This window comes from Achroia grisella, unplaced genomic scaffold (assembly GCF_030625045.1).
Source record: "Achroia grisella isolate CSIRO2021 unplaced genomic scaffold, CSIRO_AGI_Agris_v1 utg149, whole genome shotgun sequence".
NCBI lineage: Eukaryota > Metazoa > Arthropoda > Insecta > Lepidoptera > Pyralidae > Achroia > Achroia grisella.
Genome location: NW_026712644.1, coordinates 1,509,846 through 1,532,958, shown reverse-complemented (window position 1 = coordinate 1,532,958; position 23,113 = coordinate 1,509,846). Strand labels below are relative to the sequence as shown.

At 44.1% G+C, this 23,113-nt stretch overlaps 6 protein-coding genes across 6 annotated transcripts; 5 read left to right on the top strand and 1 right to left on the bottom strand.

Moving 5' to 3' along the window:
• The first annotated feature begins 818 nt into the window (after nt 1-818).
• Nucleotides 819-1,252, top strand: LOC131840779 (histone H2A-like). Its single transcript, XM_059188978.1, has one exon. It carries the CDS (start codon nt 878-880, stop codon nt 1,250-1,252), a length of 375 nt encoding a protein of 124 aa, XP_059044961.1. The 5' UTR covers nt 819-877.
• A 619-nt stretch (nt 1,253-1,871) lies between these two features.
• On the top strand, nt 1,872-2,700 carry LOC131840778 (histone H2B-like). The gene has a single exon (XM_059188976.1). The coding sequence runs from the start codon at nt 2,088-2,090 to the stop codon at nt 2,460-2,462; it is 375 nt and encodes a 124-aa protein (XP_059044959.1). The 5' UTR covers nt 1,872-2,087; the 3' UTR covers nt 2,463-2,700.
• Nucleotides 2,701-4,625: 1,925 nt separating this feature from the next.
• LOC131840780 (histone H4) lies at nt 4,626-5,150 on the top strand. The gene has a single exon (XM_059188979.1). It carries the CDS (start codon nt 4,669-4,671, stop codon nt 4,978-4,980), a length of 312 nt encoding a protein of 103 aa, XP_059044962.1. The 5' UTR covers nt 4,626-4,668; the 3' UTR covers nt 4,981-5,150.
• Nucleotides 5,151-6,473: 1,323 nt separating this feature from the next.
• On the top strand, nt 6,474-7,276 carry LOC131840774 (late histone H1-like). The gene has a single exon (XM_059188971.1). The coding sequence runs from the start codon at nt 6,474-6,476 to the stop codon at nt 7,212-7,214; it is 741 nt and encodes a 246-aa protein (XP_059044954.1). The 3' UTR covers nt 7,215-7,276.
• Nucleotides 7,277-8,083: 807 nt separating this feature from the next.
• LOC131840801 (histone H2A-like) lies at nt 8,084-8,491 on the top strand. Its single transcript, XM_059188999.1, has one exon. The coding sequence runs from the start codon at nt 8,084-8,086 to the stop codon at nt 8,489-8,491; it is 408 nt and encodes a 135-aa protein (XP_059044982.1).
• Nucleotides 8,492-17,009: 8,518 nt separating this feature from the next.
• On the bottom strand, nt 17,010-21,670 carry LOC131840800 (uncharacterized). Its single transcript, XM_059188998.1, has 2 exons — nt 18,697-21,670; nt 17,010-18,574 (listed from the first exon to the last, which is right to left on the bottom strand). The coding sequence occupies exons 1-2, from the start codon at nt 21,668-21,670 to the stop codon at nt 17,010-17,012; spliced, it is 4,539 nt and encodes a 1,512-aa protein (XP_059044981.1).
• Nucleotides 21,671-23,113: the final 1,443 nt, after the last annotated feature.

Genomic DNA, 23,113 nt, shown 5'->3' with positions numbered 1-23,113 from the left:
CAACAAGCTGACATTATACAAGGCTTGCATCCGTCCCATCATGACCTACGCTAGTCCCGTATTCGCCCACATACCCTACTGCTTAATCAACAGACTGCAGGTCATTCAGAATAGGTTTCTGCGTCGAGCCACCGGTGCGCCGTGGTTCGTTCGCAGCGTAGATCTCCACCGCGATCTTAATCTGCCCTCCATCAAGCAGTTTATGAAGGAAGCGTCTCGACGCTACTTCGACTCTGCCCAATCCCACCCTAATCCGCTTATAGTCAGTGCGGTCGACTACGCACCGAGGAGTAATATCCGACATACGCGACAACGTCGCCCGAGGCACGTTCTCATTGACCCCGACGACCCCATAACGGCAGGTAACCTCCCCACGGGCCCACCCGTTCCACCCCGACCACACTTTTACACACACACACGACACCGTCCTCGCCGGCGAAGACGACGACCTCAAACACACAATATCGCGCATTCAACCGGGCGCCTGCGCGCGCCCGGGCGCTCCACACCGGCGCCCCCGGGCGCCCCTCCGATCGATCCCCCGTCCAATTCAAACGGGGATCGAAATTACGACGGCCTGAGCCGAGGTTCGAACCCCTAGTGGTGCCCTCAGACTAAAGTCGTATCCGTCGGGCAGGAGTTGGCCTTCAGCCGCTCCATAAGTCCTTCCGCGGGTTTGGAGTGCCATCTGCACTCGCCCCATAACGTCCGGTGAAGCTGTAAAGGCCAGCTACGGCCAACAGCATTAGAGTAGTCCGAAAAAAAAAAAAAAAAAAAAAAAAAATGCCTGTTTTTTCATTCCACAATATACTGTTCGATCGTTCGGACGCCTACTGTATTTTACTATACTATATTTAAATAATAATTATCATTCGTCATGTCCGGTCGCGGCAAAGGCGGTAAAGTGAAGGGGAAGGCAAAGTCTCGATCAGCTCGTGCCGGTCTCCAGTTCCCGGTGGGCCGTATCCATAGGCTGCTGCGCAAGGGCAACTATGCGGAACGCGTCGGTGCCGGCGCCCCCGTGTACCTAGCGGCCGTCATGGAATACCTGGCCGCCGAAGTGCTCGAGTTGGCCGGCAACGCGGCGAGGGACAACAAGAAGACCAGGATCATACCGAGACATTTGCAGCTCGCCATAAGGAACGACGAGGAGTTGAACAAGCTACTCTCCGGCGTGACCATAGCTCAGGGAGGCGTACTGCCGAACATACAGGCTGTGCTCCTGCCCAAGAAGACCGAGAAAAAGGCTTAAGTCTTGTAACTCGACGAAGCTCTCTCCTCTCTCCTCAGTCTTCGGGATTAGGTTTGATTGATGGTGATTGAACAAATTAAAAAGGCCCTTTTCAGGGCCGCAACATACATCTGCACTGTTTTACGCTCGTTTCCGTAGCGAGGTAGTTGTTTACGTTTTAAAGTATTCGAACATTATATTGTATTTACGTATATGCACGTACGCTTTGTGCGTCCATTCAGCGGGTAGCGTTGTGTGTTATGTATGAAATAACAATCGGTCATTCATTCGCGCATTAAAATAATAAACATGCATTATTTTCTGCTATAATAGATAGGTACATAATAATTGATCATGGGGCGTGCATATGTGTATTTGCGACCCGTATGTCTCATGGTCTCTCATACATAAACAACGACAACAACAAAAAAAAAAACAAAGAACAAATTTTATAAATTAATTTAATTACGGCAATATTATTATCAATTTCATTTATTGATTTTAAGTTCATTGAGACGATTATTATGGGTCATATCAATTAATTAATTTATTATTCATTACATTATTATTTTTTATTATTCCGTACCGATATATATATATAATAATATATCCGTACAGAAGCGTAGAAACTAGGGACGACGCGCGCGATCACGCGATTGGTCGAGAGGCGCGCCGACGTCCGGTGCCGGCGGGGATCAGTGCGGTCGTTACCGGGTGCTACGGTCGCCGGTCGGGGCGTATTTAAAACGGAGGCGCGGCCGTAACACGAACATTACCAATTGTGACTCGTGCACGTTAACACGTACTCGCGTCTCGTATAGTTTCATTTGATTCGTCAACCTACTCCTACTCGATCATGCCGCCCAAGACCAGCGGTAAGGCCGCCAAGAAGTCAGGAAAGGCTCAAAAGAACATCTCCAAGACCGACAAGAAAAAGAAGAAGCACAAGAGGAAGGAGAGCTACGCCATCTATATCTACAAAGTGCTGAAGCAGGTCCACCCCGACACGGGCATATCCAGTAAGGCCATGTCGATCATGAATTCGTTCGTGAACGACATATTCGAGCGCATCGCCGCCGAAGCCAGCCGTCTCGCCCACTACAACAAGAGGTCCACTATCACCTCCAGGGAGGTGCAGACTTCCGTGAGGCTGCTGTTGCCCGGGGAGCTCGCCAAGCACGCCGTCAGTGAGGGCACCAAGGCCGTCACCAAGTACACCAGCTCGAAGTGAGGTGCTCGTGCTGCTGCTCATTCGTCAAACCGACCAAACAAAACAAAAGGCCCTTTTCAGGGCCGCAAAACTGTTCGCATTTAAAGTTTCTATGTCGGAGGTGTTCACCGTCTCTTATAATATATTCAATATATTAATAATACACATCATAAAATTACTTAGTGATTATTTATACTACTGCTGTAAGATGAAAGATGCATTGCCGCCGTCCGCTTTGATTCCGCATTTAGCGTGTGCAATTATTCATTTATTATAATATTATATATATATATATATATATTATAAATTTTAATTTAAAATAATCGGTGTATGTACGTATGCATGCATGACTAGGGACGGGGTTACTGATATTTCTGTGAGTACATGTGGGAGATCGATTATAATAATGTAATGTAACGTATGACTTCGAGATCGATTTGTCGCATAAATAAATATGTATGTATGTACAATACGCATGTACGCACGCATGTCCGCATGTACGCATGTATTGTACATAGGTGTGTACATACAAACACGTAAAACGTAATTATACGTACGTTAATTAATTGTTGTAATCATTAATCATTAAAATAATTATAATAATAATAATAATAATATTTCGTTTTGTAACATTTTATAATGTATTTCACATTATATAGTACAGCAGACACAGAGAGCGAAAGAGATGGTACATATGAAAGTGCGCCGTGAACGAGAGGGAGAGAGATCGGGTGCGCTCGCTCTATAAATAACCGGGCATTAGGCGCTTGCGCTTCATTCTCTGTCTGAACGCTCTCCGTCTCGTCACGTTCCGTTCCGCCGTCCGTTCGTTCGTCGGTCAAGTTCACAGTCTTATTATAAACCGCCATGGCACGTACAAAGCAGACCGCCCGTAAATCGACCGGTGGCAAGGCTCCACGAAAACAGTTGGCGACCAAAGCGGCCCGCAAGAGCGCACCGGCCACCGGTGGTGTCAAGAAGCCGCATCGTTACAGGCCCGGCACCGTGGCCCTGCGTGAGATTCGTCGCTACCAAAAGAGCACCGAGCTGCTGATCCGCAAGCTGCCTTTCCAGCGTCTGGTCCGCGAGATCGCTCAGGACTTCAAGACTGATCTACGTTTCCAGAGTTCCGCTGTGATGGCTTTGCAGGAGGCCAGCGAGGCGTATCTGGTCGGTCTCTTCGAGGACACCAACCTTTGCGCCATCCACGCTAAACGCGTCACCATCATGCCGAAGGACATCCAGCTCGCCCGCCGTATCAGAGGCGAACGTGCTTGAGCTTGTCGTCACTTCGTATTGGACTTCGACTCTCTCGTCGTGATCGTGGTCGTGACAGTCGTATACGCGCCGTATACGCGTGTCACGTACACGGTACGACGGTGGTGTATAGGAGAGGAGAAGAAGAATATTATCACACACACACACACAAAAGGCCCTTTTCAGGGCCACAAATGTTTTCTGTACTTTGTTAACGTTTCCGTTCGTTGAGATCACTGTCTAGTTTAACTTGTCAACGACGTAAAAACCGAATCGATTCATTCATTCATTTACTTGATTGAATTTAGTATTGCTTATTTTGTGTCGTCAATTTAAACTAATTAACTTATATTATTGCTGTAGAGTGTAGACGAGAGGGTGAGCAGTAGTGCGGTGTAGTCAGTAGACACAGTTAATTAGTTGTATATCATCTACGTACGTATATTCAGGTCACGTCTTTTGAATAAACAAAAAAAAAAAAAAAAACGCTTTCACAGGGCACATATCCTATGGTATACTGAATATAGTCCGAATATAGGCGAATGGCTGTATGATGTTCTTTATTGTCGTAGTACTCAATTTTTACATGTAACGATTATTATCTATGTACATAATTTGCGTTTGGTTGAATTGTCCGATATAATAAATGCTATGTATTTATTCTTTATTAGATTAGATTATTATATTATTAATTAGACGACCGTAGTAATCGACAAATATAATTATAAATAATAATAATATTCTATATAAAAATAAATAAATAAGAGATTTTGCTTCGAGATCGCAGGTCGCGGGACGAGGGCTCGAGGTCGGGGGACGAGGTACGGGGGAAACGCGGGCTTGCGGGAGGGGGCCGTCGAGGTGGGTATAAATGGGACCGCGCGCCGCTTTTCGATCAGCATAGCAGTTACGTTACTTTACGTTACGTTCCGTTCGCAGTGCGTCAAATTAGATCCTACTCTATTGAAAAATGACCGGTCGCGGCAAGGGAGGCAAAGGTCTGGGAAAAGGTGGCGCCAAGCGTCACAGGAAGGTGCTCCGCGATAACATCCAGGGCATCACCAAGCCGGCTATTCGTCGTTTGGCTCGCAGGGGCGGCGTGAAGCGTATCTCCGGTCTGATATACGAAGAGACGCGCGGCGTGCTGAAGGTGTTCCTCGAGAACGTGATCCGCGACGCGGTCACGTACACCGAGCACGCCAAGAGGAAGACCGTCACCGCCATGGACGTGGTCTACGCCCTGAAACGCCAGGGCCGTACTCTGTACGGTTTCGGCGGTTAATTTACTAGCGGAGCGGCGGTGGCGATATATCGAATTGTAGCGAGCATACAACGGAACGTTAATTTCAGCTGTATACTTAAAGCAAAGCGATACAAGAAACTAAAAAGGCCCTTCTCAGGGCCGCAAACTTTTCGTGAGATCCAAATCGGTTTCCCGAGAGCGGTATAGATATCGTTGTCGGTTTGCATTTAGTCTACATACATACATACATACATACATACACGCATATTATGTGTGGTGTATATTATATATTATACATACAAATTCACCGTACCGTATTGCATTGTATTGTATTGTATTGTATTGTACACGCACGAACAAATAAAAATGAGTAAAACTTTCATGTTTAGGTTTGGTTAGGTTAGGTTTTATTTCTACTTTTTCTCCACTATACATTTAGTAGAGTAGACTAGTGAAACGGCTGGATATTTTAGAACGATACGTTGTACGTACGTAACATATTATTAATAAAAACACTCTCTCTGTTTAGTCATTTAATAATTATAATTATAATTTATTTATTTGATATAACTGAGGGTTATTACGACGACGTACGACGTAGTACGAAAGACGTTTGTATCTATCTACCTGCCTGTCTTAGTGTTGTTTTACTGCCTCTTATCGGCGTTCTCAGAACGTATAATTATTATTTATACTAACTAATTTTAATTTCACTTACTTGTACGTGTACTTGCATGCATCGCACAGCTCCTCTTGTAAGATGTGTGGCTACAGTATTCTCGCCCTCGATACTGGTGTGCGCCGCCGCTTGCCCGCGGATGGATCACGGCCACCTGAAAAAATACAATATAATAATATATATTTATATTTCACCGCCGTAAATGTTTACACCGTTTACAGTGGCGATAGTGTATTTTTATATATACCTAAATGCAGGATGCATTCTTGCGAATGGGCAGATGTGTATGTTCCTGACACCGACTGACTGGCCGTTTGCTGTTTTACGACCCTCTACTTGAGACGGTCGAAATACACATGTGTACGGTGTAATGTTTGACGATTTGCGATACTTCCGAAGAACGGTATCTTCGCTCTTCGCCTATCGACCCGTAGACACGAAAAAGTCGAGTTTCATAAAGAAAAATAACTTTTGAAGTGGACCCGAGGTACTCGCGATACGCAACGACCGAAATATAACGTTCCAGCGCGGAGCACGCGGTCCGCACGAACTCTGCGGTATGTCGTCGTCGAAGATTAACTCAAATATGTCACTCTCGCCAATTATCCGAGTCCGAATGTCGATATTATAATGTTTTAGATTGTATTAATCGGACGCGTGCTAGTGAAAAGTTGGAAGTGATCGTACGAGAAAACGTCTAGCGGCACGCGTGTTCTCGATAGGGTATTGCCAGAGTTGAAATGGGACCTTTTTGAAAAAAAATTGTATTGAAATTATACATTTCGTACCCTAATTTAATAAACTATCTTCGTATTTTCGTATTTTACGTTACGTTACGTTACGTTACGTTATCATGGCCGACACAGCTGTAGCATCAGAGGCGCCCGCACCGGCGACCCCTGCGAAGAAGCCGAAGTCCTCCGCGTCCGCACCCGGCGTCAAGAAGGCGAAAGCTAAACCCACGCACCCGAAGACCTCCGAGATGGTGAACAACGCCATCAAAGAGCTGAAGGAGCGCAGCGGATCCTCCCTGCAGGCTATCAAGAAGTATATAGCCGCGCAGTACAAGGTCGACGCCGAAAAGCTGGCGCCGTTCATCAGGAAGTATCTGAAGAGCGCAGTCGAGTCCGGAGCGTTGATCCAGACTAAGGGCCAGGGCGCGTCCGGATCGTTCAAGCTCGACAAGTCCAAGTCTACGACTGCGAGCAAGAAGAAGAAGCCGGCGTCGGCCAAGACCGCAGGCGCCAGGGGTTCGTCGGCGGCGTCCGCTTCGGCGAAGTCTAAAAAGAAGGAGACCGCTGCCGCCTCCGCCGGCGGCAAGGCTAAGAAGGCCGGCGCCTCTGCCGCCTCGTCCTCCGCCTCACCGGCGAAATCGAAGGCCGCCATAAGGGACAAAAAGGCTGCAGCCGCCAAGAAGAAGCCCGCCCCGAAGAAGGCCGCCACGCCGGCGAAGGCCAAGGGCGGCGCCGCGCCCAAGGCCAAGAAGACCGCCAAGCCGCCCACCAAGAAGCCGAAAGCTCCCAAACCCAAGAAGGCGGCCGCCGCGCCCAAGTCGAAGCCCGCCGCTAAGAAAGCCGCAGCCGCCAAGAAGTAATCGGCCGGAGCGGAGGAACCTCTCGGTGGTGGTGGTGTGCCTGCCGGATGACCGACCGACCGACCGACCGACCGACCGACTCGTCTGCCACTGATCCACGGATCCACCACCCCCGCCACTTGCGTTGGCTCGTGGGTGTGTTGGTTTTGTTTGGTTGGTCGGTGGCGGGTGGGGCGCCACGGCTACGGGGGCGACGCGTCGCGTATAGCAACAACCAAAAAGCCCTTTTCAGGGCTAACAATATATTCTGAAACCGAACTCGTTTCCGTCGGAGGCGTCGCTAATATGTACACGGTAGTACTACTGTACTAGTAGCACCATACGTATGTATGTATGTATATACATACATACATACATACATACATACATACATACATACATACCTATATATCTCTCCCATACGTCCCAACTCGCGCTCTTCTTCTTCTTAATTTATTCAATTCAATATTTTTCTTAATATCACGACCACCACGATTGTATATATTATATTATATTATATTATATTATATAAACAAACGGCCCGCGCAGACCTCTCTCCGCCCGACTGCCCGACTCGATTCGATTCCATACCATTCCATTCCATTCAAATCATAATCATAATCATAACTTAATGCGAATTGCGAATTGATAATTTTACTACATGTTTTGTTTGTTTTCATCTATGTCGCTCGTCCGTCCGTCCGTCCGTCGTCTCCCGTCTCTTTCACTCCGTTTCCCACCGTGAGCGCATGCCGCGCACCCTTCGGCCCGCCGCCTATATATACGCGAATGCTCGCTGCCTGTTTTTTCATTCCACAATATACTGTTCGATCGTTCGGACGCCTACTGTATTTTACTATACTATATTTAAATAATAATTATCATTCGTCATGTCCGGTCGCGGCAAAGGCGGTAAAGTGAAGGGGAAGGCAAAGTCTCGATCAGCTCGTGCCGGTCTCCAGTTCCCGGTGGGCCGTATCCATAGGCTGCTGCGCAAGGGCAACTATGTGGAACGCGTCGGTGCCGGCGCGACCGAGAAAAAGGCTAGTCCTCGGGAATGCTCGCTGCCTGTTTTTCTCATTCCGCTGACCGACGCGCTAGCGAACGCACGTATGTGCTCGCTAGTCCCGCCGCCGTCTCGCTGTTCTCTGCTCCCTCGAGCAAACCACCGCGCGCGCGATCAACCACCGCGCGCGCGCACGTCGGGGCGTAGCGCGGCCGTAGTTACGTTCGCGCGTTCTTATTCGTCACCGCGTCAAAAGTTCCAAGTATATCCAGTAAGGCCATGTCGATCATGAATTCGTTCCGACATATTCGAGCGGGCCGAAGCCAGCCGTCTTGTGCTCGCTAGTCCCGCTGCCGTCTCGCTGTTCTCTGCTCCCTCGAGCAAACCACCGCGCGCGCGCACGTAGCGCAGTTACGTTCGCGCGTTCTTATTTTTATACTTCGCCGCGTGTTAGGTGCACTCGGTGCACCTAGCGTGGCCCGGGGCCTCCGTGTCCCGCGCCGACCGCGGCCGACCGCGCTCTCGGCATCCGTTCCGACACAGTGCTACCGGACTTTCCGCGTGTGTAGTGTTGTGTTGTGTTGTGAGGACTGAAGGAGAAACTCTCTTCGTTCAAGTGAAGTGAAGTGTTGTGTGTGGACGTTCAGTGGCACGGACTGTCGTGAGTTAGGGAGGTGCGTCACGCCTATTGCGCGACGCGCCGATCCGAGCCGCCGCCGCTGCCACCAACACCCGCCGACGCCTGCTGCCTGCCGCCCGCCGCCGACGCCACCAAGTAGGTTCGCTTAGGTACACATTTTTCACTCAATAAGATTAGTGATCTTACATATTAGGGTCACATATCAATAGGCACTCACCCCCCTGCCTCACCCGGCAGGGAGGCCCCCGCTGACACCGTCGGCTGCACCCGCCGACGACCGTCCTTATCTTAAGTACTGACTTACCCTATTGTTTCATTGTATTGTATTGTTATTGTGTTGTATTGTTATTGTATTGTTTTATATTACTATTTCTACTCTTATTCTATTCTTTTGAACAGTGGTAATTAACATTACCACTGTTCAAAAAAATGTCCTTATCAGAGGCCGATATGCCTCTGTTCTTCCAGTTCCTGGAAAAAAAGTGTCCCGGCATCTTAAATGCTTTTATAGCATTCAAAGCCGCCAAGCCCGTCCACTTAGTGTACAGCTCGCCCCCCGCGTCCCCAATGATGACTCACACTGACGAACCGAACACTGACACTGACGAATTCGAGGACGACTCGCAACGGCTCCCGCCGCTTCCCCCGACCCAAGCCGACCAGGCCGAACCCGCCTCGCCCGCCATGGAGCAGGACGACTCCGTCGCGGAGCTTGACGCTCCTAGTATGGAGCTCGACGCCATCCGCGACGGCGACGTCCCCTCTCCCATCCCCCCGGTCTCCTCAGACGAGGACGATTTTATTCTTGTTGGCAACAAGCGTGCCAAGAAGACCCAGGGCTCCCAGCCAGCCAAAACAAAGCGTGCCCATGACGGCACCGCTAAAACCGCCCCCGGTCCGAGTGCACGCAAGTCGCACCCCGAGACCAAAGCCCCGCCCCCGTCATCATCCAGGACAAAAGTGCCTGGAACACCGTATCCAATATGCTTAAAAACAAGCATATCAATTTCAGCCATGCTAAGGCTACCTCAATAGGGATCAAAGTATCAGTCCCATCATCTGACGACCATCGTCGTCTCACCACCTTCCTGCGGGAGAAAAACATAGGTTATCACACCTATGCTCTCGAGGAAGAGAAAAAGCTCCGCGTTGTAATACGCGGTTTACCCAAGGAGCTCTCAACAGACTCCATCCTTGAGGACCTTCAGTCCCAGAATTACCCAGCGCACGAGGTACATCGTATGTACCAGTCGCGCTCACGCAACAAGGCCGCTATCGACCTTGTTCTAGTCGTATTAGACTTATCCCCAGAAGGCAAATCGATCTTTGATATAAAGAGCGTTTGCCAACTATCCTCACTCTCCGTAGAGGCGCCTCGCAAGCGTACCTACCCCGGACAATGCCACCGTTGTCAGAACTACGGGCACTCTGCCCGTAATTGTTTCGCTCGCCCACGGTGCGTCAAGTGCCTAGGCGATCACGCCACCGCAGATTGCGGCCGTAGGCCCAACACCCCCACGCCCCCCAGTTGCACCCTCTGCCTCACAGAGGGTCACACCGCGAATTACCGCGGTTGTTCACGCGCCCCACGTCCCGCCAAAAAGAAGGCCACCCACACCCAGGGCAACCGTGCTCCGGCACGTGCCCCCGCCAAGGCTCAAACACAACCCGAGCCACTCGTACCCGCCCCTCTGCCTGCTAACAATGCCTGGATTAAACCCCCGGCAATTGTAAGCAAGGTAGCACCCAACCCGCCCGCCCAGAAAGCCCCGCCCGCCCAGTCGGCCCCGCCCGCCCAATCGGCCCCGCCCATGCCCATACACAAACCCGTCCCCAAAACACTGCCCGCGGCCCCCAAGGCCAACGGCAGCTCCCTCGCGCAGGACTTCGCATTGGTCGCTCGCTTAGCCAGCACCATCGACCCTAACGAGATTGCCCTTCTGGCCTCCAAGCTCCGCCTGTATAAGGAGTCGCCCCAAAATAGGCTCGCAGCCGTCTGCGAGCACATCGGCGTACTTACCGCCATCCTCAATTTTAACCTGTAATTATGGGTACTCGAGCTCAGAGAGAAAAGCCTCGGTCCGTTCGAATAGCGTTTTTTAACGCGTTCGGATTAAAAAAACAAAAGGAGGAAATCGCCTCCTTTCTCACTGACCACCAAGTCGATATTCTCCTCGTGCAGGAGACCCTACTGAAACGTTCAGTCCGCGATCCTAGAATCGCCAATTACAACTTAGTTAGGAACGACCGCACCGCCTGTAGAGGCGGCGGTACGCTCATATACTATAAACGGTCCCTACATTGTATACCGCTACAAACACCGCCTCTCACTCATATGGAGGCCTCCGTCTGTCTTCTCGGCATGACCGGCCACCGACCGCTCGCCGTGGCATCCGTATATCAGCCTCCCGGCAAACTACTGCTGGAAAGCGACCTACGCGCCCTCCTAGATATCAACAGCGCCACCATTCTGGCTGGCGATTTGAATTGTAAACACACCCGCTGGAACTGCCACGTGTCCACGACAAACGGCCACAAACTAGACAGACTAGCCGACTCGCTCGAATTCGAGATAATCGCCCCGCTCCGCCCTACTCATTATCCCCATAACGTGAACCACCGACCCGACATACTGGACATGGCACTGCTGAGGAACGTAACCCTACGGGTGAGCTCCCCAGAAGTCCATGCCGAGCTTAACTCGGACCATCGACCGGTAACCCTCCTTCTGGGCCCTCCGCCCGACACGCCACTACCAACCAAAACAATAACAGACTGGCAACGACTCGAGAAATCTCTCGAATCGACCGACACACCGATACTAAACCGTATTCCCGACGTCATAGAGTCCACCGAGGACACTCTCATTGCGATCGACTCGCTTACTAACCACCTGCAGTCGGCAGTCAAGGACTGCTCCAGGGAGGTACCGGCGACGGACGACCGTCGCTGGCAGCTCCCCGATGACGTAAGGAGGTTAATAAGCGATAAGAACGCAGCCACTAGAGCGTACGATCGCTACCCCTCCGAACCGAACCGGGTGCGCCTGCGAGCCTTACAGCGTAGCGTTAAGGAGCGCATCGCGCAGATCCGGGACGGCCGGTGGGGCAAGCTCCTAGAAGAGATAACGCCATGCCACACCGCGTACTGGCGCATAGCGAAATCTCTCAAAACCGACCAACAGACAAACGACATGCCCCCGCTAGTCCGACCCGACAACACTATAGCCTTCTTCGACGAAGACAAGGCTGAGTGTCTAGCGTCCAACTTAGAAGCCCAATGCTCCCCCAGCACGCTCCCAGTCGAGGCAGGTCATCTCGAGAAGATAGACACCGAAGTCGAACGCATCGCGTCCACCCCGCCCACCGAATCCCTCTCACCAGTCACGCTTGATGAGGTCAAAACGCTAGTTAAACAACTACCTATCAAAAAATCACCCGGCTCAGACGGCATATCGAATAGATTAGTCAAAAGTCTGCCATCCCAACTTTTGTTATTACTCGTCGCTATTTTTAACGCGGCGCTGTCCAACGCTATATTTCCAGACAGCTGGAAAGAAGCCGTGGTCATTGGCATCCCCAAGCCCGGTAAAAATAAATCCGACCCGTCCAGTTATCGTCCTATCAGCCTCCTCAAGGCTATAGGCAAGCTGTACGAGCGAATCCTCCTCGCCCGCCTAAAGGAGTTTATATACTCCAAAGGCCTGCTCATCAATGAGCAGTTTGGCTTCCGAGCCAAACACTCATGCGTCCATCAAGTGCACCGCATCACGGAGCACATTCACAAAAACACTCTGTACTTCGCCACCAAGTCCCCCAAAGGCGGTACAGGCGTCCTATTTTTCGATGTGGCTAAGGCTTTCGATAAAGTCTGGCACAACGGCTTGATTTACAAGCTTCATCAGTTAGGTGTCCCCGACAGGCTAGTACTCATTGTACGAGATTTCCTGTCGAATCGCTCTTATCGCTACCGTATAAACGGAGCGTTATCCGACCCGCACCCCATACGAGCCGGCGTCCCTCAGGGCGCCGTCCTCTCTCCGATGCTCTACTCGTTGTACACCAACGACATCCCCAAATTCTCCGACTTAAAAGTCGAAATATCGCTGTTTGCCGATGACACGGCTCTCTTTACATCCGCCAAGTCCCGTGCGACAATAGCCAGACGGCTTCAGAAAGCCGTAACGATACTGGGCGAATGGTTCCGTCGGTGGCGCATAGAAGTCAATCCCGAAAAAAGTGCAGCAGTGTACTTTAGCAGGGAATTCGACTCTATGAATCACCCGATCGAACTATTCGGCCAAAACATCCCGTGGGTTTCGAAAACGAAATATCTCGGCGTCACCCTAGATAGGAAACTAACGTTTCGTCCTCACATCAAGCGTGTCCGCGACCGAGCCGCCTTTATACTAGGGCGACTCTATCCTTTTATTAACAAGCACAGTAAAATGTCGCTTCGCAACAAGCTGACATTATACAAGGCTTGCATCCGTCCCATCATGACCTACGCTAGTCCCGTATTCGCCCACATACCCTACTGCTTAATCAACAGACTGCAGGTCATTCAGAATAGGTTTCTGCGTCGAGCCACCGGTGCGCCGTGGTTCGTTCGCAGCGTAGATCTCCACCGCGATCTTAATCTGCCCTCCATCAAGCAGTTTATGAAGGAAGCGTCTCGACGCTACTTCGACTCTGCCCAATCCCACCCTAATCCGCTTATAGTCAGTGCGGTCGACTACGCACCGAGGAGTAATATCCGACATACGCGACAACGTCGCCCGAGGCACGTTCTCATTGACCCCGACGACCCCATAACGGCAGGTAACCTCCCCACGGGCCCACCCGTTCCACCCCGACCACACTTTTACACACACACACGACACCGTCCTCGCCGGCGAAGACGACGACCTCAAACACACAATATCGCGCATTCAACCGGGCGCCTGCGCGCGCCCAAACGGGCGCTCCACACCGCAGCATTAGAGTAGTCCGAAAAAAAAAAAAAAAAAAGACTTTCGCAAGGAATAACTTATAAGTTTAAATATCATTTATTCTTGTTTATTAACGAGTGCTGCTTGTAGGGACTCGCTCTAATCACTATTGTATACTAGCTGTACTCGCAACTTCGTCCGTGTGGAATTTACCTTTATTTTTCTAAAATAAAAGTAGCCTTAATTACTCCATATTACAACAGCTACCTGCCAAAAAAAGTCCCGTCAGTCAGACGAGCCATTTCAGTGATTAGCCGGAACAAACAGACAGACAAAAATTGTAAAAGAAAAATATTTTGGTGTATGTACCGCATTTATATTCATATGCATGTAGTAAAAAACGGTTATTTCAATATTACAAACAGACACTCCAATTTTATTTATATGTATAGATTAATATTTGATCCTAATAAATTAATACTAGTTGGTAGTTTGTATTCACTCGGTTCGACTTAAAAATGTAAAGTTACAATGCTTATTTAAAAGAGCAACACGCGAGTTTCTTGCTCATTCCTCTTGTGATGAGACGACTTTCCGAAGAGCGGTAAATTAAAAGAAGGATATGAGTATTCAAAAGTGCTTAAATTAAGTTTAATTGAATAAATGAGTTGTTATTCTATTCATATAGTGAGATTCCTTGTTGTTATTGTTCTTTATATTTTTCTTATTAAGTTTTTTTTTTCGTTTATTCTTATATATAAAATTCTCGTGTCACAGTTTTCGTTCCCATACTCCTCCGAAATGGCTTGACCGATTCTCATGAAATTTTGTGAGCGTATTGAGTAGGTCTGAGAATCGGCCAACATCTATTTTTCATCCCCCTAAATGTTAGGGGTAATCCACCCCTAATTTTTTTTTTTTTATTTTAAGGCAAAACAATGTTGCCGGGACAGCTAGTATATATATATAAACTTTTTCTGGCATTTTACGCCTTGTAGGGTATACCACAGTTACGGGCCCAAACTTTATTATACAAATATTACTTATTATTATTATTTACTCTACATTTTCTCAGCTTTTGCTAGTTTTCTCCACACTTACGGGCCGAAACCAAATAAGTGCAGTATGTGTGTATGTTTGAGTGTGTGTATGTATGTATGTTATTATTATTATTCTTGTTATTTGTGTATATTTTATATATCTCCCTTATCACGGGGATTATATGTTTAAATTATTATTATTATTATTTATACTAAATTTTCTTTGCTTTTGACGACCTCGGTGGTCTAGCGGTCTAGTACACCGCTTTACCGCGGGTTCGATTCCTCGCACGGCACAAAATTTTGTATTCATGAGTATGATTGTTTGTATAGGTCTGGGTGTTTTCTATGTATAATATGTATGTATTTACGAAAAAAAAATATCTATGTATCAGTTGTCTAGTACCCATAACACAAGCTTTAGCTAGCTTAACTTGGGTCTAGATGGCGCTGTGTCAATTGTCCTGAGATTATTATTATTATTATTTGCTGGTTTTCTACACTTATTATCCAGTATACATTCCATCTCTATTCAGAAACCTTGCATCTCCCCTCATCCGAGTGCGATAGCAATATTTTCAGTAATAATTTTACCATAAATACATACGTTCCATTCTACTCAGCTTACTCTATTATGGTATATCATTACATAGTATAAAACAAAGTCGCTGTCGATGTCTGTCCGTCCCTTCTTTAAAACTACACAATAGATTATGAAGCGGTTATTTTAATAGATAGAGTGATTCCAGAGGAAGGTTTAGGCTGAGGCCATCTATGCGCGGTAAGCAACTAATAAATGTTATCATTTATGCGGGTAGTTACTGCTTAGACTTTGTTACTGCACCGTCTGCATTATATACACCTTCTTTTGTATTTCCACTAATATTTAATATAAGTTTATACTTTTAGTTCTCATGTTAAATGAATTATTTGTAATTCTTAATGAGAATAAATATCTAAAACCTAAAAAAAAACTTAAAATATATATACACCCGTGCGAATCCGGGACGAGTAGCTAGTATAATATAAAAGTGTTTCATGATTCTCAATATTCATTATAAATACAATATATCGTATATTAAAAAATATATGTTATGGTGAATTAGTAAACTGCACGTAATACTTCCAATCCCGATGGCCGCGGTTTGGGTTCGGCGATGCAAATGTTTGATGTATTCATGAATGTCATTGTTTGAATCGTTTTTTTCTTTTTCTTTTTTTTTTATTGACAAACAGTATTGATATAAATATTGTACAACCCAACACTAAACTCTGGACTACTACAGCGTCCTCTGGTGTGAATAAATAAAACAACCAGCGATGTTGGATTGCTGAACTTAAAAAGGGTTTATTTTTACAAAATGGCGTACATATATACACAGTAATACAACGAAACCATATCGACGTCTACTTTTAACACAGCGCCATCTAGTATGTAGCTCGAGTACTAAAGCTTCTATATAAAATAACAAACTTATACATTCCGCCCACCAAGGACATGATTTGTCCTTCACACTTGGAGCCGCCCACCATGGATACGTAATAACAAATGTAGGGCAATAACATATTATAAACAACTAAACTATAGATGGTAGGGCTTAAAAAATATAAACTAAATAATTAATTAACTAAAAATGAGTAAATCAACACTAACACTATAAAAAAATAACAATTTACTCTGTAATAGGCAGTACACATAACTTTGAAGTGGGGCGTTTAATTAGTGAATTCTGATTCCTAATAGTAACTACCCGAGTGATGTTATCCATGCCTGGATGTTTAGCAACCACTCTCCCGAGCAACCATCGACAAGGAGGTAAGTCGTCTTCTTTTACTAAAACTACATCCCCAACGTCAGGTTCTGGTTTTTGATGTGACCACCTATACCGATGAAGAAACCGTGTAAGGTATTCCTGAGACCAACGCCTCCAAAAATCTTGCGTCAATCTTTGAACCAACTGCCACCTACGAAGATTAGATATGTTGGACCTTTCAAAGTTGTAATCTGTAGGAGCTAGTAATGGTCCTCCGATGAGGAAATGCCCTGGTGTCAAAACATTTATTGTATCCTGTTCTGAGTCTATTCTGGATAGTGGACGTGAATTTAAGCACGCTTCTATTTGTGCTAAAGTTGTGGACAATTCCTCGTAAGTTAAAATTAAATCTCCAACTATTCGCCTTAGATGAAATTTGGTAGATTTTATCCCGGCTTCCCATAACCCTCCAAAATTAGAGAGCGTGGTGGTATAAAATGCCACGTAGTACCTTGTGTGGCTAGAATTTCGGCTACCTCTGTTGAAATTTTTTTATTCTCAGAAGCGAACAAAGTTCGTAATTCGCGCGAGGCGCCAACAAAATTTGTTCCATTATCGCTCCAAATATCTGTACATAAACCTCTGCGAGCAACAAAACGTCTAAAAGCCGCCAAAAACCCTTGTGTGGTAAGGTCTCCAACCAACTCAAGATGTATCGCCTTAGTGGCCATACATATGAATAGACAAATATATCCTTTTGTAGAATGATAACCGCGACCCTTTGTAGTTTTAACATTCACAGGACCTGCATAGTCAACACCACTACACTGAAAGGGTCTTCCTGGAGATACTCTAGCTGTAGGTAATTGACCCATTAATTGAGTAGAAGTAGTTGCAGAGTAGCGAATACATTTAACACACTTGCGAACATAGGCTTTAACTAAATATTTCGCACTCAAAATATAATATTTAGTCCCAATAAAGGACAACATAAGTTGTGGTCCTCCATGCAAAGTTTTCGTATGCGCATCAGCAATAATAAGTTTTGTAAATGGTGAATTTTTTGGCAATAATATAGGGTGTTTAGCATCTAAATTGAGTTGTGATTTTTCAAGTCGCCCACCTACTCGTAAAACTCCAGAACTATCAATAAACGGATTTAACGATTTCAGCGGACCCTTAACTGTACTGTACTCTATATTTTTATTAATCTGAGCTATTTCTTCATGGAAATTTTGTTTTTGGCAAATTTTTATGCAAGTTTTTAAAGCACCCGCCAATTCCTGTGTTGAAAGAAAAGTAGTACTCTGTCGCTGTTGTCCGGTACGTAGATTTAAAAAACGTTTACAGTATGATATTACTCGAATTAATCTTGTCAATGAATTGTATCGATCCCAAAGTGTAGTTTCAGTGACTGTTAGGTGTACTTTACTTTCTTCTAAATGTGTTGCAATATCCTTTGGTTTATTGTAATGCACCTCATGTTTATGTAAAAACTCCGGTCCGTTAAACCACATTGAATTTTGCCATAGATCTGATGGACTAACACCTCGAGAAGCACAATCGGCAGGATTCTGTCCTGATGTTATATGTGCCCATTGTTGAGAATCTAAAGTTGACAAGATCTCGGACACTCTATTGGCAACAAAGGTTTGCCATTTACTTGGATGGCTATTAAGCCACGCTAAAACCACCGTAGAGTCAGTCCAGGCTCGAATGTCTTTTTTAGGGATGCCTAAAACTTCAGCTACCTCGACCAAAAGACGTGTCACCAATACGGCACCACATAATTCCAATCTAGGGACTGAAATTTGTTTGATTGGCGCGACTTTGGTCTTAGCAGAAACCAAAGTGACATGGATATTACCATGTTCGTCTGTTAATCGTATATAAACGGCTGCTGAATATGCTATCTTCGACGCATCTGAGAAGCCATGTAACTCGACTCGTGAAGATGTGAATTTAGTTCCGAACCATCTCGGTATGTTAATTTTTGTTAGCTCCGACAAGCCTGTGCGGTAAGTATGCCACTCATTAATTATATTATTTGGAACTTCATCATCCCAATCTATTCCCAAGATCCAAAGCTTCTGAATTAATACCTTTGCTATAATCACGCTAGGGCTGCCCAACCCAGCGGATCAAATAATCTTGCTATTTCTGAGATAATCTTTCTTTTTGTTACAGGTCCAGACACCGGAGGAAGATTCACCGAATATTGAAAGGTATCTGCTGAACGATTCCAGGTAAGTCCTAAAAGTTTAACTACTTCATCTAACTTTATCTTCAACCCTTCCTGTGCATGTTCATTTCCCTGCTTTATTTCATTTAACAAATCTTCACTGTTAGTCATCCATTTTTGCAGTTGAAATCCACCTTTTTGTAATAGTTGATTCATTTCTTGATAAATAATAACACCTTCTTCAACAGTATCACAGCCTGTCAGAAGATCATCCATGTAGAAGTCGTTTTTTACTCTTTGAACTACACTTGGACAATTATCGCCTTCATCTAATGCAACTTGTTGCAGTGTCCTTACAGCTAGATAAGGAGCAGCAGCCGTACCAAAGGTAAGTCTTTTTAATCTATAATCTTCAATTGTTCCATTTTCATTATCTCCCCATAGTACTCGCTGAAATTCTGCATCTTGTTCGTACACCTTAATTTGCCGATACATTTTGTTGATATCAGCAGCTAAACATATCTTATATATTCTCCACCGCATGATTAAATGGCGCAACTCTGGCTGAAGTGTTGGCCCTATCATTAATAACTCGTTTAATGATACACCATATTCATTTTTTGCAGAAGCATCGAATACTACGCGAACCTTTGTTGTATCTTTGGCATTATTTATCACTGCATGATGAGGTAAGTAGAAACTTAATCTATTTTCTTTTTCTGTTTCTGGTATCCTTTCCATGTGCTCTAGATGTAAGTACTCTTTTATAATCTCTGTATACTTTTCTTTCAGTGTCTCATCTCTATTTAATTTCACCATTAATCTCTTCAATCGTATTGTAGCTATATCTCTCGAGTTTCCGTTAATATATTGCAGATTTTCAGACTTAAATGGGAGTTTGACAATATATCGTCCCTCACTGTCTCGTTTTGTAGTTTCTTTATATAGTTGTTCACAGAGTATTTCTTCTTCTGTCAAGATTCGTTTTAAAGTATAAGGATCACTTTCAATTTCCCAAAATTTTTTAAGGTAATCATTCTCATGCGTACATAAATGCAAGGCTGTAACATTAGTTACTGATCTAAATGATGCTTCCTTTATTGTACCAGAAAGTATCCATCCTAGCGACGTAGCTTGTGCCACTAGTGTACCATGAGGTCCTCTTTTAACCCCATCTTCAATAATCTGTCCATATATCTCAGCTCCCAACAAAATATGGATTTTGTTTGGAGTGTGATATTGAGGATCTGCAAGTTGTATTTCATTTAAATCCAACCAGTCCAATTCAACTACTTTCTTATTTGGTAGAAAAGTAGTAATTGTTTTCAGTACATATGCTTGCACCATGATAATTATTTCAGGTTTGATGCGTGAGCGTATCTTCAGCTGGACCATATACTTGGCAGTTACATTTTTATTTCCTTCTAGACCAGATATCGTTCCCTGTACTGGAATTTTCTTTACCCCCAAATATTGAGCGGTCGCTTCTGTGATGAAGGATGCTTGTGAACCTTGATCCAGTAACGCCCTTATAACCCGACTCTCCCCGGTTTGAGTATCAGCTTGAACGAGTGCGGTGGCAAGCAATACTTGACTATGAACTGCAGTTTGACCAGCAGAAAAACATGAAACTATATTACTAGATGTTTCCCCACTATCTATATCTACTTTTTTATCTTTACTTTCGACTTTATTTGTTGAATTACCAGAACCTGAAATTTCTAAATGGTCCCTTTTCTGTGGATGCAAGAGAGAGTGATGCCTACGTTTACAAACTTTACAAATAGTAGTACTCTGGCAGAACTTGGCAGAGTGGTTGCCTCCAAGACAATTGAAACACAAACTATTTTTAGCTACAAATTCATAACGGTGAGTATAATCTAATTTTGCGAATTTTTTGCAGAAACATAATTTATGCGTTTCCGAACAGAATTCACAATTTATTTTAGCCACGTGCATACAAGTTTTAGTTTTAGGATAAGACCCGCTACTAGGAATTGAAGATCGCTGTTTTGGTTCTATACATTCTAAAGCCCGAAATCTACTTTGAAGAAATTCTGAAAATTGATTGAAAGTGGGTAGTTCATTTGAATTCTCAGCTGATATTTTCAATTCCCATTGTTTGCGTGTTTCCTGATCTAGTTTATAATTTATAATGTGTATTATAATAATATCCCATGTGCTAACATCTATATTCAAATTTTTTAACGCGTGTATACAATCAGTTGTAGTATCTAGTAACTCTTTTAAAACTGATGCGGATTCGTTACCTAATGATCTTTGGCTAAACAATCTTTTTAAAATACAATTTGCCAAATATCGCTTGTTATTGTACCTATTCTCTAACTGTTGCCAACACTGTATATAGTTTGCAGAAGTAATCGGAACATGTCTAATTAATTGCTCCGCTTCTCCGGTCAAATGCCCCTTTAAATAATGTAACTTCTGTACATCATCTATTGAATTATTAGAATGAACCAAAGAAATAAACAAATCCCTGAAGGAATACCACTCCGTATATTTTCCTGAAAATTGCGGAATAATTATTTTCGGAAGTTTTACCGCAGAAGAGGACCCATTGCCTGCTTTAGAAGAACCAGAATCTTTATCACCACTACTAATTTTATTTTCATTAAAACTTTTTAAATATCTTTTAAGTGTGCTTTTATAATCAGAAAATATTTCTTCAGTTTTGTCATATATTTCATCTTTAACATAAAAAGTACGTTGTACATCTTCCCACTTATAATCCTTAAGTATTTGCTGATGTGTAGTGAGAAACTCAACCCACAACTGTTCTATATTATCCAGTTTAGTTTCTACATATGACTCCGTTATTCGGTCTTTCGGAGATTTTTTAAAGTTAATTTGTGCCTTTGATATTCTATTAAAATTGTCTCTTTGACAATTCAATAAACCTTCCATCTTATTTAATTACAGAAATTACAATTATATTTTAAAGAGTTAAAAGTAACAAGAATTGTACTAAGTCTCTAAACCTTTATACTTAGTAAATTATTCTATGTCACCGATATACTAGTACACAAATGAAAACTCAAACTATAAAATATTCTAAGTTCAATTTGAAAGTAAAAAATATAAGTTTTAAATTGTACTAAGTTTATAAATTTTTAAACTTAGCAAATTCTTATATGTTCCCAGTATACTACTACACAATTGAAAATCGAAACTATAAAAAATATTCTAAAACAAATAAAGAAAATGTCCCTAAATTTATAAACTTAACAATTTATTCTATGTAGGTTTATTACTATTCAATTGAAAATTCAAACTATAAAAATATACTAAGGCCAATTTTTACGTAAAAAATACAAATGAAAATAATTGTACTAAGTTCCTAAATGTTCATACTCAACAAATTATTTTATGTTTCTGACATATTACTATATAAATTAAAATTCAAACTATAAACTACTCTAAATTCAGTTTTACAGTTAAGAATTTTACAAGTGTTAGAACGTAATAAATAAAAAATCAGACATAGGTTCTCCGTATCAACTCTTTTCTTAAAACTATTAAAAGTGTTACAAATTTTACTAAATGTTATATAATAATTATTTTCTAAATTATTATTGTCCATATAACTTCCAACCTTATTTTTCCTCAAATAGAAAGTTCAATTTCGCGTAACTTCCGTAAATAAATTTAAATGTACTCACAATATTTTCCGTTTCACTCACACCACCACAATATTACTGCAACTGCACTTGCACTTGTCACACCATGTGACATTTCAAGGTTACCGTGACGTCGTTGGCTCGCCTCTGACCTCTCACTCCAACGCCGTCTTCAGATCTGCTGTCTCGCTCACTCCTTGAGCGCTTAGCAACTCCGATGTCCTCCGATTGTAAACCGAGTAGCGAACCACTGTCCCTACTAGGTTCTATCTTCCGCCATATTACCACTTAATACTGGGGAAGATCGGCATTCGGCTCGAATTTGGACCAAAAATGTACAACCCAACACTAAACTCTGGACTACTACAGCGTCCTCTGGTGTGAATAAATAAAACAACCAGCGATGTTGGATTGCTGAACTTAAAAAGGGTTTATTTTTACAAAATGGCGTACATATATACACAGTAATACAACGAAACCATATCGACGTCTACTTTTAACACAGCGCCATCTAGTATGTAGCTCGAGTACTAAAGCTTCTATATAAAATAACAAACTTATACAAATATATATCTATTAATATATATACCTAGGGTTATTATAACAACTTCTTTTAATATGAATGAAAATGTTTCTATAATATATTATTATAAACATGTACAACATTTATTTGAAAAAGCAATACGAGCTGTGTTTCTTATCAGTTCTGTTCATCCCGAAATCATTCCGT